The sequence below is a fragment of the Dendronephthya gigantea genome, unplaced genomic scaffold, assembly GCF_004324835.1.
Source record: "Dendronephthya gigantea isolate DGI-Jeju-01 unplaced genomic scaffold, DenGig_1.0 000048F, whole genome shotgun sequence".
Taxonomy (NCBI): Eukaryota; Metazoa; Cnidaria; class Anthozoa; order Malacalcyonacea; family Nephtheidae; genus Dendronephthya; species Dendronephthya gigantea.
In genome coordinates, this window is record NW_021163058.1 from 754,515 (window position 1) to 767,567 (window position 13,053).

Here is a 13,053-nt window from a genome sequence, read left to right on the forward strand (position 1 = left end):
GTTACAGACTGCAAGAGATGGTCGTTACAGACTGCGAGAGATGGTCGTTACAGACTGCGAGTGATGGTCGTTACAGACTGCAAGAGATGGTCGTTACAGACTGCGATAGATGGTCGTTACAGACTGCGATAGATGGTCGTTACAGACTGCGAGAGATGGTCGTTACAGACTGCGATAGATGGTCGTTACAGACTGCGAGAGATGGTCGTTACAGACTGCGATAGATGGTCGTTACAGACTGCGATAGATGGTCGTTACAGACTGCGAGAGGTGGTCGTTACAGACTGCGATAGATGGTCGTTACAGACTGCGAGAGATGGTCGTTACAGACTGCAAGAGATGGTCGTTACAGACTGCGAGTGATGGTTGTTACAGACTGCAAGAGATGGTCGTTACAGACTGCGAGAGATGGTCGTTACAGACTGCGAGAGATGGTCGTTACAGACTGCAAGTGATGGTCATTACAGACTGCGAGAGATGGTCGTTACAGACTGCGAGAGATGGTCGTTACAGACTGCGAGAGATGGTCGTTACAGACTGCAAGAGATGGTCGTTACAGACTGCGAGAGATGGTCGTTACAGACTGCGAGTGATGGTCGTTACAGACTGCAAGAGATGGTCGTTACAGACTGCGAGTGATGGTCGTTACAGACTGCAAGAGATGGTCGTTACAGACTGCGAAAGATGGTCGTTACAGACTGCGAGTGATGGTCGTTACAGACTGCGAGTGATGGTCGTTACAGACTGCGAGAGATGGTCGTTACAGATTGCAAGAAATGGTCGTTACAGACTGCGAGTGATGGTCGTTACAGACTGCGAGTGATGGTCGTTACAGACTGCAAGAGATGGTCGTTACAGATTGCGAGAAATGGTCATTACAGACTGCGAGAGATGGTCGTTACAGACTACGAGAGATGGTCGTTACAGACTACGAGAGATGGTCGTTACAGACTGCGAGAGATGGTCGTTACAGACTACGAGAGATGGTCGTTACAGACTGCGAGAGATGGTCGTTACAGACTACGAGAGATGGTCGTTACAGACTACGAGAGATGGTTGTTACAGACTACGAGAGATGGTCGTTACAGACTACAAGAGATGGTTGTTACAGACTGCGAGAGATGGTCGTTACAGACTACGAGAGATGGTCGTTACAGACTACGAGAGATGGTCGTTACAGACTGCGAGAGATGGTCGTTACAGACTACGAGAGATGGTTGTTACAGACTACGAGTGATGGTCGTTACAAACTGCGAGAGATGGTTGTTACAGACTGCGAGAGATGGTGTTCAAAGTCTGCGAGAGATGGCCGATATTATTATATACATTTCAAAATATATTTCAAAAATTATTGCAGCTTTGACGTTGTACGTCTCAGCATATACTTGTAAAATATATGCCTTAATGGAGGCTCTTTCTATCAAAATTATTACAACACAACAAAAGTCGGTCCCATGCAGAGTTTAGAAACCCCCGCAGATATTTGCTTGATGTGCACCCTTGTACACAAACGGCCCCAGGCTCACTGGTCTATGTTGTAGCAAGAGAACTTAACGTACTTTATTTTCTACGAGCCGGCTAGTGCTTACGCGGCAAGTTCATGTATAATCGCATTTCTTAACTTTTCTATTTTTGCCTATTATATATGACGAAGAAGGCTTTTGCTCTCCGGGTTGTTCTCTTTGTACGTTGGAGGACACGTCATTCAGTTCTACAATCTATTTTCATAAAGTCATTTATCGACTTATCAGAAAAAACTGAACTATCAACAGTGGTCTTTGACAGTAAATATCTCGAAAAAAGTTTTTTTTTTCGTTGCATCCATCAATTTAGCAGATGATGTCGGCCTTTTAAAACCCAATGCTTGTTCACTGCAGTTAACTGGTTGGAAGGTTTTAGTGTTGTTGTCGGAAAGTTCCGCATTGATAACATCAAAAAGGTAATTGCTGTTTCCGGGCAAAGTTGGTCCATCTGCAGGCGGTGGATCCTAAATAAAAATATTTGGCAATCAACGGTAGTCCTTATTGAATCTTGAGGAAAACAAGCTTTCGTCATTAGACTAATTCTAAAGTGAATGCTTTATACTATTATATATAATTACTATATATAATTATATTTTTGTTGACTAAATTAATTGCACAGAATAAATTACTTGGTGCCCTATTCATCATTAAGTAGTCGCGGCGCTTTGCACGATGGTTATGGTGATACGTACGTATCAGTGTTTTTAAGTGTTTTTATCTTCCAACAAAATGATAATAATTGCCAGTAAGGCTCTGAGACCAACGTTCAAAGATTTGTTGACGACAAACCGGCTCAGCAAATTTACAAAATTTTACACTAAACTCTGTCTTTTTTACGTCATAGCTAGGGCGTGTCATAACATCAACTCTGATTTAGCATATCATTTAGCATTAAAAAATCAAGCGGTTTTATGTTACACATGCATCGGCATAAAATCAGGTCCAGTTCAAATTAGCGATTACTGAATATTGTTTTAAATGCGTTCGGGACACGAGACCACGACGTTTGAAACAGACCTCATCAGATGAAGTTAATCAAAGCTGCCAAATTTTCGTTTAATTTTTACTCAGTTAATCCAGGCATTCTTTGCAATTTGGCAAAAGTTTTCAGTGTTTCTTAGTTTTTGTACTGTAAGCCTATATACAAACCTTCAAAGAAATTTTTTCGTTTTCGACCCATAAATATTTTCCACTGGTTTTGTGCTGCATTGTTACGATTAATTTCTCTGGTTCCCCAGATAAAATGCTTGGCACATAATGTCGTAGTATAAACAATTCTACAAGAGAATGAATGAATAAATGATAAATACATTTATATATATGATTAGGTCACCTTGATAGAAGTGAAGTCTAAAGAATGATATCATGCAGCGTTTAACCAGTTTTTCGTGCAGTTTTTAAACAGATTATATATATATATATTAAATAATATATATATATATAATATATATATATATTATATATATATATATATATATATATATATATATATTTATATATATATATATATATATATATATATATATATATATATATTTATATATACACACTAAAAAAAGGTGTGTTAAATTCACACACCTTTTTTGTCCAAATTTTAACACACCTAAAGGTGGGTTTTGAAACACACCTAAAGGTGTGTTTAACACACCATAAGGTGTGCAAAAAGCATCTTCAAAGGTGTGTTAACACATAGCAAGGTGTGTTTTTGTGCACACCAAAAGGTGTGTAGAACACACTAAAAGGTGTGTCAAAAAACACACCAAAAGATGTGTTTTTGGCTTGTCCAAATTTTAACACGTTCTAAGGTGTGTTTTCAAAGAAGGTGTGTTTTCATACACACCATGGTGTGTTTCATTACACAGCTAAAGCTGTGCTGGAGAACACACAAATTGTTTAAGTAAAAAGTTGCACACCTTTCCTAAAAGTAGCATATAAACAGGGCTAGAAAACACACAAACACAATATTAATTTATAAATATATTTTAAGTTCCAATACTATTAAGGATTAACATGAAGTCACAGTAATGAATTATATAAATATCTTGAAGCATGCAGTTTAGTTTAAAATAATGTCTTACTCTATAAACAGTTTATTGACTTGATGTCGTCTCGACTTGACACTTGGTGGTGTTTTCTTGTCTTGTTGGTCACCCTTGTTCTTGTTTGTTGGAGTGTATGGTGCCTGCTCAACTGTTGCAATAACATCATCGCCTTAATTCATGATCTTCATAATCAACAAAGGTCACCTGAAAATATAAAATAAATGCATAAGAGGATCTGGTATTTAGAATTTTCCAATTTAAGATGTGCACAAGCATCTGTTAATTAATAGAACATGCTAAATGATACCCAATTTATGAGTTAAGATTTATTTTTGGTAAAAGAATTTAGGATGTATTGTCAGGTATAGGCAGGTATAATTACATGAATTATAACCTTCTGTTGAAATTTGAAAAATTGGGGTCTGGGCACATTTCCTATAGTTTCTTTAAAATGGGAAAGTTTTATTTAAATATGTATATATACCTATCTTTCAGGATAAGTAGTCAAGTCTATAGTATTAAAAATCATAAACCATTCTGGAACACTCAAGTCAAATCAACTATCTAATATTTACAACATTTAGAAAGCAAATGCAGTATAGTGAGGACAAAAATTGGTCCTTTGGAATGTTACTAACCCCCAAAAGGAATACAAAATATTAAACATAAATTAAGACACAAAACAATTCATCAAGATTACACCTAGCGAATTATATGCTTTCTTTATACCAAGCATAAACTATGGCATAAACAGCCTTATGTATACACCGATATACGCGTATATCTCCTTCTAAAAGCACCTAGAACAATTAAATTTTGAAAGATAAAACGTAACACTCACCAAGTCTCTCTTGTGATGTCGAATCTGTTCGCGTCGCCATGCGCTTCGGTGGTCTCTGAATTATTAGAATGAAGCAGACTTTTCACTTTCAAGCTATTCGGGACCTTCGAAGTCTTGAATTTCTTTGCATCGTTTGTAACGGAACCATCAGTTTATTCGCTACAAATAGATAGAGACAACCATATTGATTACACTCGTTGGCCATATTGAAATTGATACAAATGTTTGACACAAACGATTCGAAAAGCACTGCAATACAACTTACCCTCTTATAATTTCTTCTTTATACAACATCATAAGCTCTCGTGTGTTCATCTCCAAAAAAATCTTAAAATCGCCTTCACAATAAACATAATTTAAACTTGTAACAGACTCGAAGCACAGTTGTCACAGTAGAGAAGGAAATGTAAACACTAAACAGTGGTTTGTATTTCGTGCGCGTGGATTTCACACCTCGCGACATTCTTATTGGTTAAAAACGTATGACGTATCAGATCACTGACCTGTATATACAAGTCTGTATGGCAGATATTCAAAAACAACCCACGTTTTATTACAAAAGTAAACCACAACGATCTGTAAATTCCCTTAAATCTATGTCTTATATAATGTTTAGAGTTTTTAATACTGATCAAAGCTGAAACGCAGGCCAAAGATAACAGGAATTTAAAGCAAAAAGTTAAATTTAAATGCAATGGAACAGCGTGAAATTTCCTGTGACTTGTGTAATTCCTCGTAAGGCTGACGCTTTTATCGACGCACTAAAATACTATAGGTAATAAATAAGGCCAATCAAGCATATTGTTAATAATTTAAAGGTGTGTTTTATAACACATCAAAAGATGTGTTTCTTGGATGGGTCAAGGTGTGCTGTCAAACACACAAAGGTGTGTTTTCAGTGAAAAGGTGTGTTACTTTACACACCTTAATGAGTAAAAGAAAAGGTGTGCAAAAGGAGGTGTTTTCGCTAACACACAAAGGTGTGTTTTCGAACACACGAATGTGTGTTTGCGTTCACACAAAGGTGTGTTTCCTTACACACCAAGGTGTGCTTTCTAAAAGCGCGTAGAAAGGTGTGCAGAAATTACACACCATGGCGTGCAATTGAGCACACCTTAGTGTGTTGTCAAACACACCTTGGTGTGTAATTCTACACACCTGTTTTTTGTGTGTATATATAAAATCGAGGCTGTAAATGACAAGCTCAAAGAATTGGTACTTTCTTCGTATAGAGATTGCATGAATCATGGATGAGACCATGCATGTGCATACAGTATAATATATAAACAGTGCAATATATATAATAAAATAAGGTCAACTTACTATCCTCTTGAGGCGTTCTAAATTTGCTTAAAGTGATCGTATCTCCGGACTTTACTATGAGATATTTTCCTCGGAATCTGACGCTTTTCATTCTGTTTGTAGTACAATGGATCCGCGTGAGTTCATGATCATCCAAGCTGCATAGATCGTTCCCTAATTAAGAATTTACACATCTACAATTATAAAATATGAAAATTGAACTATCTAAATAGATGGTCCAAATTTCATCGGTATACCAAACCTAAAATTGCGCGTAGTGCAAATGGGGCTTAAGAGAAGATATTTTTCTATGTCTTGCACTGCTAATGTGTTCAAAGCCTCATGGAGTTATATTACCATGCATGCAACAGTACAAAAACGAAAATAGTTTTTATAATGCAATAGTTTAAATTGTCGTTTATGTTTTCCACAACAAATACTCTATGCTTTGAACGTTTCCCATTTAAAAAGTATTCTTTCCAGTTAATAAAATTATGCATGTTACAAAATCATAACTAAAAAATAATTACCGCCATTATCCAACACAATCAATCCTTTCTCTTTTCTGTAAATTTCCTAAAATATATATGTACAATATATAGCTATAGATATGAAAAATACATACATATTCATGCATACAAAGCAACCAAAGTTTTAGTCCCCAAATGTTGATATTATGCATGCATGCATGAGGTTGACTAATTAATCTAATTTTAAGTAACGGCGCCTTGATGGATAGGTTTCTTTTAAATTCTAATTTTGACCTGGGATATTGAGGAAAGTTTGCGGCGACCATTCACTTACCATTCTTAATTTGCCCGTTTTACTGCTGTCTATTACGCGTTGTACGAAGACGACAACAAAAGCTGCAGATTTTACAGGTTGATCATTGAGTGATAAGATGATGTCATCATCCCTAATGGTGTTATACAACATGTACTAACTTAATATTCATACTATATATGCATGGTACGTATTTATCAACGTTAATATAATTAATTTTATTTGTGATCTATAGTATTGAAGTTTTATTAATAACACACCCTACAATCGGCTACAACAAATAAGTTGCGAGGTCTGAGGACTGAATGAGTAAGTTTTATAGTGTTTTTGTAGACTACGTTTTGGTACTTCGTCGAGTTTCGAAACAGCTGATGGTCTATAGTTCTGATGACCGATGATATCTGTGCATGTATTTCTTTAAAATAATCAATTCACATTATCTGACGATCGATGTAACGTTCTCATTTATTTATGACTAAACGAAGACATGATGCTTGCTGAAAGTATAAACAACACTATAATTAATATAAAGATATTTGTTCCCTGATATACTAACCTGTCAGTTTAATATATTTGACTGTCGCACAGAGACAGTCGCATGCATGTGAAGACTAAAGAAGCCGACGTATAGTGCTCAGTCGTACAATTAATAGTATACGTCATATTGTGCGTCATAAATTGTACGTCGCACAAATAGTTGCGCTTTTCAGTGGAAATCCTATCTTTTCCATGTTTCCCTTGTGAATTTCGATTCGAAAACGTCCAAAATTCATGCATTAGTCAAATCTTATTATACACAGGCATGTGGCGTAGCCATGCACAATCGATAATTGGATATTAAATAAATTTCAAATCAAAATAATTAAATAACAGATCAAATATTTCTTCGAATGCCATATGGATTATTATTTCGCTAAAAATCAATATAAATATAGCATATGTACCTCAAACCAAGGCCATGGGAATATGTTCCACGTTGAATGTCTTTAACCAAAACTCCATCTCTAATTTTCACCCCATCTTGGCATTCATCGCCATCAGCAGAGTCCTGGATCGTTCCTGAATCGCTCGAGTTACCTGATTCCTTTCCATCTGAATCACCGTTATTGCTACTGTTATTGCTACCAATGCTACTGCTGCTATTGCTGCTGTCTAAAGTCTGTTTTAGTGACTCGCAATCAGTTATTGCTTTTTCATTCACTCTGACTTTCACCATTTCATTTTCCAGTTTCATGCCAATCGTGGATACGATTGTGCCAGCTTTAGAATCAATAAAGCATCCAATTCCTGTTTGTATTCCAAAAGGAGTCGGAGAGTCAGTCTGTTGTAAACAAAAATAATTTATTAGTCGGAATATATAAATAAACAAACAAGGTAAATTGCCGGATGCACATGCATGCAGGGGAAATATTCTTGTTTACCCACTAAAACGATGCGGTACATCTGGGCTCAATTTGCAGCGTCAACTGTTTTACGAAACTTCGGTGGATGGAACTAAACGGAATTTCTCAGCAGTTCCATGAAATGCAACAACATAATATCTATTGTTGATATACGTTTCATATCATTTTCGTTTTGCAGAATTAATTATACCAATACTGACATCAAAATTTAGATAAAGAAAGGTCTTTTTCGTTCTTAGCCTTACGAAGTATAACTGAAAGGTAAAGTAAAAATTGATATTTCCGACAAATACTTATATATAGTCTTAGGTATATATAGTTAGTTTTCATATCGAAAGAAAACATTTTTTATGAGAGCTATATAAAACAGGATGATCACTGTTACACTCGGCCGTGCAATAGCTAATATATAATTATCATCCATTTTAAAGATCAAGTATTTATAAGATGACGATCATGCAGTGACAAATGCACGCGGTTAAAATATATGCCGGTTAAATAACATTTATAATTTAGCAAGAACAATCAAGTTATTGGGATATATTATTAAACTGACTTGGTTAATTTCATGATTCTTGTCACACTCACAGAAGACTTTTATATATAGCTATATATATAATAGGCCCTATATCTATTGTTCGAACGTAACGCGCTAAAATTTATAGCACTTTAAATTATTTTTTTCTTTGGCTTTGGCTTCAAATAAAAATTGCAAGTCGAATTTCGTGAGGGAATTTCCCTGGCTTACCAAAATACACTTTTTGTAAATCCTGTGTATATATATAGGGTCATTCACGTCATACATATTGAATGCCCAAGTTTGTCTGTGTTTTAAATCTGTGTTTTAAATCCCTCTTTTACGTTATCACTGCATGCATGCACATCGGAATTCCCCCAAAACAGTCAATTGGGTTTTCCCTGCATGGCGCGTATAAACAATAATTTGCCTGTAGAAATACTACCAGAGAATGTCTTTCTTAGTCTTTATCGCCGACTGTTTCAACTCTTATTGTATATACATCTTTTCTATAAACCTGCTTACACATGGCCATGGCTACGTATCCCATGAAGTTCCGCTAGGGCACTGCATGGCCTCTTATTGCCATCGCCATTGGCATTCTTCCTCTTAATCACCGAATTTACAGTCATGCATATTGTAATTCTAATATCAAATGCAATTGCTATTATATGCTATAGCGGACCTTCTCGTGTTTTTACAATATATTCGGCAGAATACGATAAAGATTGATTGTCAACATGCAAAGCAATTTCACCTCGCTATAAGTTTCATTGACGTTGTCTGCTATACCAGTACAATATTACAACAATATTACGGACGGAAATGAATATATGGCTCTTAATCTTATAAATAAAAACGTCTACTCAATGTGAAAATCATGCCAATACAGGTTTGTGTTTTACACTTTCAATTGAAGAAACTATTTTATTAATTAAACAATATTTTAAACTTGCATGGTTGACTTTTCTTTATTTTGAAAACGCCAAAAATGTTTTCGTGACGACCTGACCTCAATCAACATGAATTTAAATGGCTATGATTCAGTTGCAACAAAATAGTCAAAACTCTCTCATTTTCATGATTAATAGTAATACGATTATTGAGAAAGGTACAGTTTATTACATAACATTTATAATAGCGTTTTAATACAATTTGATGAACCAATAAACGAGTATTTTGCCACGCTAGCAAGCAAACAAACATATTTAATTACAAACAAATGACAGCCACTCATGTTACTCATGCAAAACGTTTCATATCGTAGCACAAAATACTTCTGTTGTACCAGGAGAATATACTCAAAGACATATTGTACTTACTCTAAAAATTCCGAAAAAGGAAGCCATTCCTAAAGTCCCCAAAAATCCCCTTGCTCTTTTTCCTCAACCTTCTCTCTTGCGCGTCAAACTAGAATGGTTGGCTGCATGGTTCTAATTCTAGTTATATAAATGCGACGGGAACTTCCCTTTTCGAACGGAAGTGTATTTGAAATCAAAGCTAAAGGCATGCATTAGGTTATAAGACGTCATTATCAGGTATATCCGGATCAGGGCAACGCCAAATGCCAACGGATGAACAACAAACGTGGAGGCGTAAAAATATAAAGCGTAGTGATGTACATTATTTACGATATACGTTGGTATTATATGATATAAATACATCCATTTCCACCATAGCCATGAAGGGCGATGGCTATAAACACGCGGACTTTTAGCTAGAGTAGGGATTGTTCTTTGTATAGGCATGCAGTATAGCCTTTAAATATAGTCTAGAATAGGCTTGACTTTGAATTTTACTGCATATACTAGGCACAGTTTCGACTTTCGACCTAAGGGCTTTCGTCAGGAGAGTTATTATCATACTAACTCTCCTGACGAAGGCCCTCAGGTCGAAACGTCGAGAAGTGTTTTGTCTATTTTAGGCAGTTGTTATACCACATTTGATACTAAGTTATATTTGAAGACGCTGCTCCCTGGTTATATTGGATTGGAACGTATTCTATTACATTTATTCACAATCATGATGATCTCTATAGGAATTGTCTGATTTACTAGAAAATATAATTTTTCACTGGAATTTTTTGCGAGGAAGAGCCATGCATTCGCGTCCATTTTCTGCGAAAAACACTTGTGGCGGCGTCATTATAGTTGCACGTTGGGTCGACATCCCCTGTGGAGTGTAGGCTGTTTATCACATGCATGCATGCACGAATTGAAATATTTCTTTTATCAATTTCCAAGACACCACGCATAAGGAAGACGTTTATTAGATTTTTCGAGTGAAATTATACACACTTCGAATTCAAGCCAGGAACAGCTGATGGAATCGAGCCTACGCTTTTGCGATGCCAGTGCAATGCTCTTGCGACTGAGCTACAGATGTAGCTAAGAAGAGCAAGCGTGGTTAGTGTGTATAGGATGGTAATGCCGGGAATAGGTCAGGGTAAATGAATTATGATTTTTGGCACTGTATTTGACTTCATTTAATAGTATATATATTAACACGTTAGGTAAAAAAATCAAGATTCCGATCAAACAAGACGAACACAGGTTGAAACTGTAAATTTCGACTTTATCTCAAAGCCATCTTCAGACAGAATGAAATACAATACTTTGCAACACAAATGTATGCGTACAACACAGAGAGAGAGCATTAATCTTATAATCTATCATGTGGGCGGAAGGCCGACTAATCTAAGTGAAGCGAAACTTGATAACGTAGCGAGTAAAAGTAAATTTGTATGAGATATATATATAATTACAACAATGCTAGTATATGATAAATAGCTTAAGAGAAAAGATCCGACAAGTTTACAGTGCGGAGTACAGGAATAGAGCAATCTAATCTGTATGTGAACAGTTTAAGATCTTTACTGGCGAGAATGTTGTAGTTGTTAGCTTTGGTTGAATTCTGTATTGTTTAACCAACATTTATATTTGTTTTAACGTATATATATATATATATATTAGCATGACACAAAGATGCCTATCTGCACGTCTGAAAGAGCCAAATACGTTCACACAGCTCCACTCTACAGGGTGTAAACGCAACCTTGGTAATCCCGATGGGCAGGGGTCACGATATTTTGTTATTGAATAGAAGCGGACGCACATATATATGACTATTAAGTGTTGCAGTTTTTTTATACACCCTGAATACACTCTATTTCAGATACACCTTGAAATTAATTCTCAAGATATATTGTTCATTCGGAATTTGTTTTTTACTTTACTTTTTTAAATTGTCGGCTGGTCATGATTAACATGATCAGGTTTAAATTTTCCTTGTATTTACAACAGACGCATTAAAGATTCAACAAACCAGAACTGACTAAAGTTATACAAATTAATTTTAAACCAATCAAATCAAAGAAACTTTCAAATAGATATATACAAATCTCGTGCATTCCTTAAGATAATATAGGTCAAAGATTTCGTTCAAATAATCAGTGATAATGTGATATATAGATAGCTAAACTTACGGTTAAAAAAATGCTTGGGTGTGAACACGTGTGTCGTGTGGTGAATACATTACAAGTCACATGGCATCAAATCAGATGTGTGACATCAAACGAGAAACATTCTAGCACTTTCTATTGCTGGAATGACGTCAGAAGCAAGCACGCGCTAATGCTTTGCTAATCCGCAAGCGCTAGAATGGCCGGATGTTGTACTGTATCATGTTGATCCGAAACTAACTGAGATCTTGTGAAAGTGAATTAAGTTCCGTTTAGTAAATATTATCGCCGTGAATTAACAAGTGCATGGACTTCCTTCAATGAGTATCCCTAGCGAATTAGCGATTAGTTGATCGTACGAAAGATAGTCTTGCTTATTGACATCCGTCGCATGCCGTAGCTAGAACCTGAATTGGGGCAATTGATGAGCGTGGTGCATATTCATACTGATTCGTCTCATGTCCGACTTTAAAAGCTGTTGTTCCAACGCTATGTACTGAACCTGAATATAGATTTGAATATGCACCTTAACAATTAATCAGTCTAGTTAAAACCCTATATATAGCTGTATGATTATCATAATTTCGAAGTTATGTTGTTATAACTTTAAAACTCACTAACGAAATTTCACTTACTTATCTTTGAATTTATCCGTGCGAACTTGCATAGAGTATGAAATGCAGAGAGGCAGGTCTTGACAGATCTCCTTAAATCGTAGTGTGTCAAGACGGGGCGGAGTGTGATCGGTTTTTAACTCTCACTGATTTCTGGCATACATACTTGTGTCTGCCATGCACGGATGCACCCAAGTTCAGCAGTGTGTCACGAGGCAGCAAGGATGAAAAAATGGCAATTAATGCAACATTAGGCAAAACTCTTTAGCAAGATACCTGATACCATATTCTAGAAGGCGGGAGAAAATTGAGCTCAGCAAACCTCTGGCAGTGCAGTGTTGGTTTACTTGGTTACAAGGAACATGCAAAACCGGACGTAACTCAGATCATAAGTACATCAATGTGATTGCATTTTGTATTCAAAGTTTCACCTTAGTGGGCGTAACCTTTAATTGTCTTCCTTTCTTCGCTCATGATTTCAATAGTTTCATTATGTTGTAATTTAGGTATTGAAACTCACAAAATGCATATAGATGCTTGAACATCTTGAAATTGGTCAATTGTTTTT

General features: G+C 36.0%; 1 protein-coding gene across 3 annotated transcripts; it reads right to left on the minus strand.

Moving 5' to 3' along the window:
* Positions 1–1,325: 1,325 nt before the first annotated feature.
* Positions 1,326–12,776, minus strand: LOC114528178. Of its 3 annotated transcripts, none has more exons than XM_028549790.1 (7): positions 12,507–12,776; positions 7,436–7,812; positions 6,513–6,624; positions 6,239–6,284; positions 5,730–5,882; positions 2,673–2,800; positions 1,326–1,987 (listed from the first exon to the last, which is right to left on the minus strand). In XM_028549790.1, exons 2-7 carry the CDS (start codon positions 7,723–7,725, stop codon positions 1,766–1,768), a joined length of 951 nt encoding a protein of 316 aa, XP_028405591.1. In that variant the 5' UTR covers positions 7,726–7,812; positions 12,507–12,776; the 3' UTR covers positions 1,326–1,765. The 3 variants fall into 3 exon arrangements, with proteins under 3 accessions (XP_028405591.1, XP_028405590.1, XP_028405589.1); XM_028549789.1 differs by lacking the exon at positions 12,507–12,776 and adding an exon at positions 11,896–12,219; XM_028549788.1 differs by lacking the exon at positions 12,507–12,776 and adding an exon at positions 9,734–10,227.
* Between the last annotated feature and the right edge of the window lie 277 nt (positions 12,777–13,053).

Excerpts from the sequence above, each read along its gene's own strand:
- LOC114528178 (XM_028549788.1), bottom strand. The coding sequence starts at position 9,760 with ATGGCTTCCTTTTTCGGAATTTTTAGA. Across the intron at positions 7,813-9,733 it reads CCTTTTTCGGAATTTTTAGA|ACTGACTCTCCGACTCCTTT; the intron begins GTAAGTACAATA and ends TGTTTACAACAG. Across the intron at positions 6,625-7,435 it reads TCCCATGGCCTTGGTTTGAG|GGATGATGACATCATCTTAT; the intron begins GTACATATGCTA and ends TAACACCATTAG.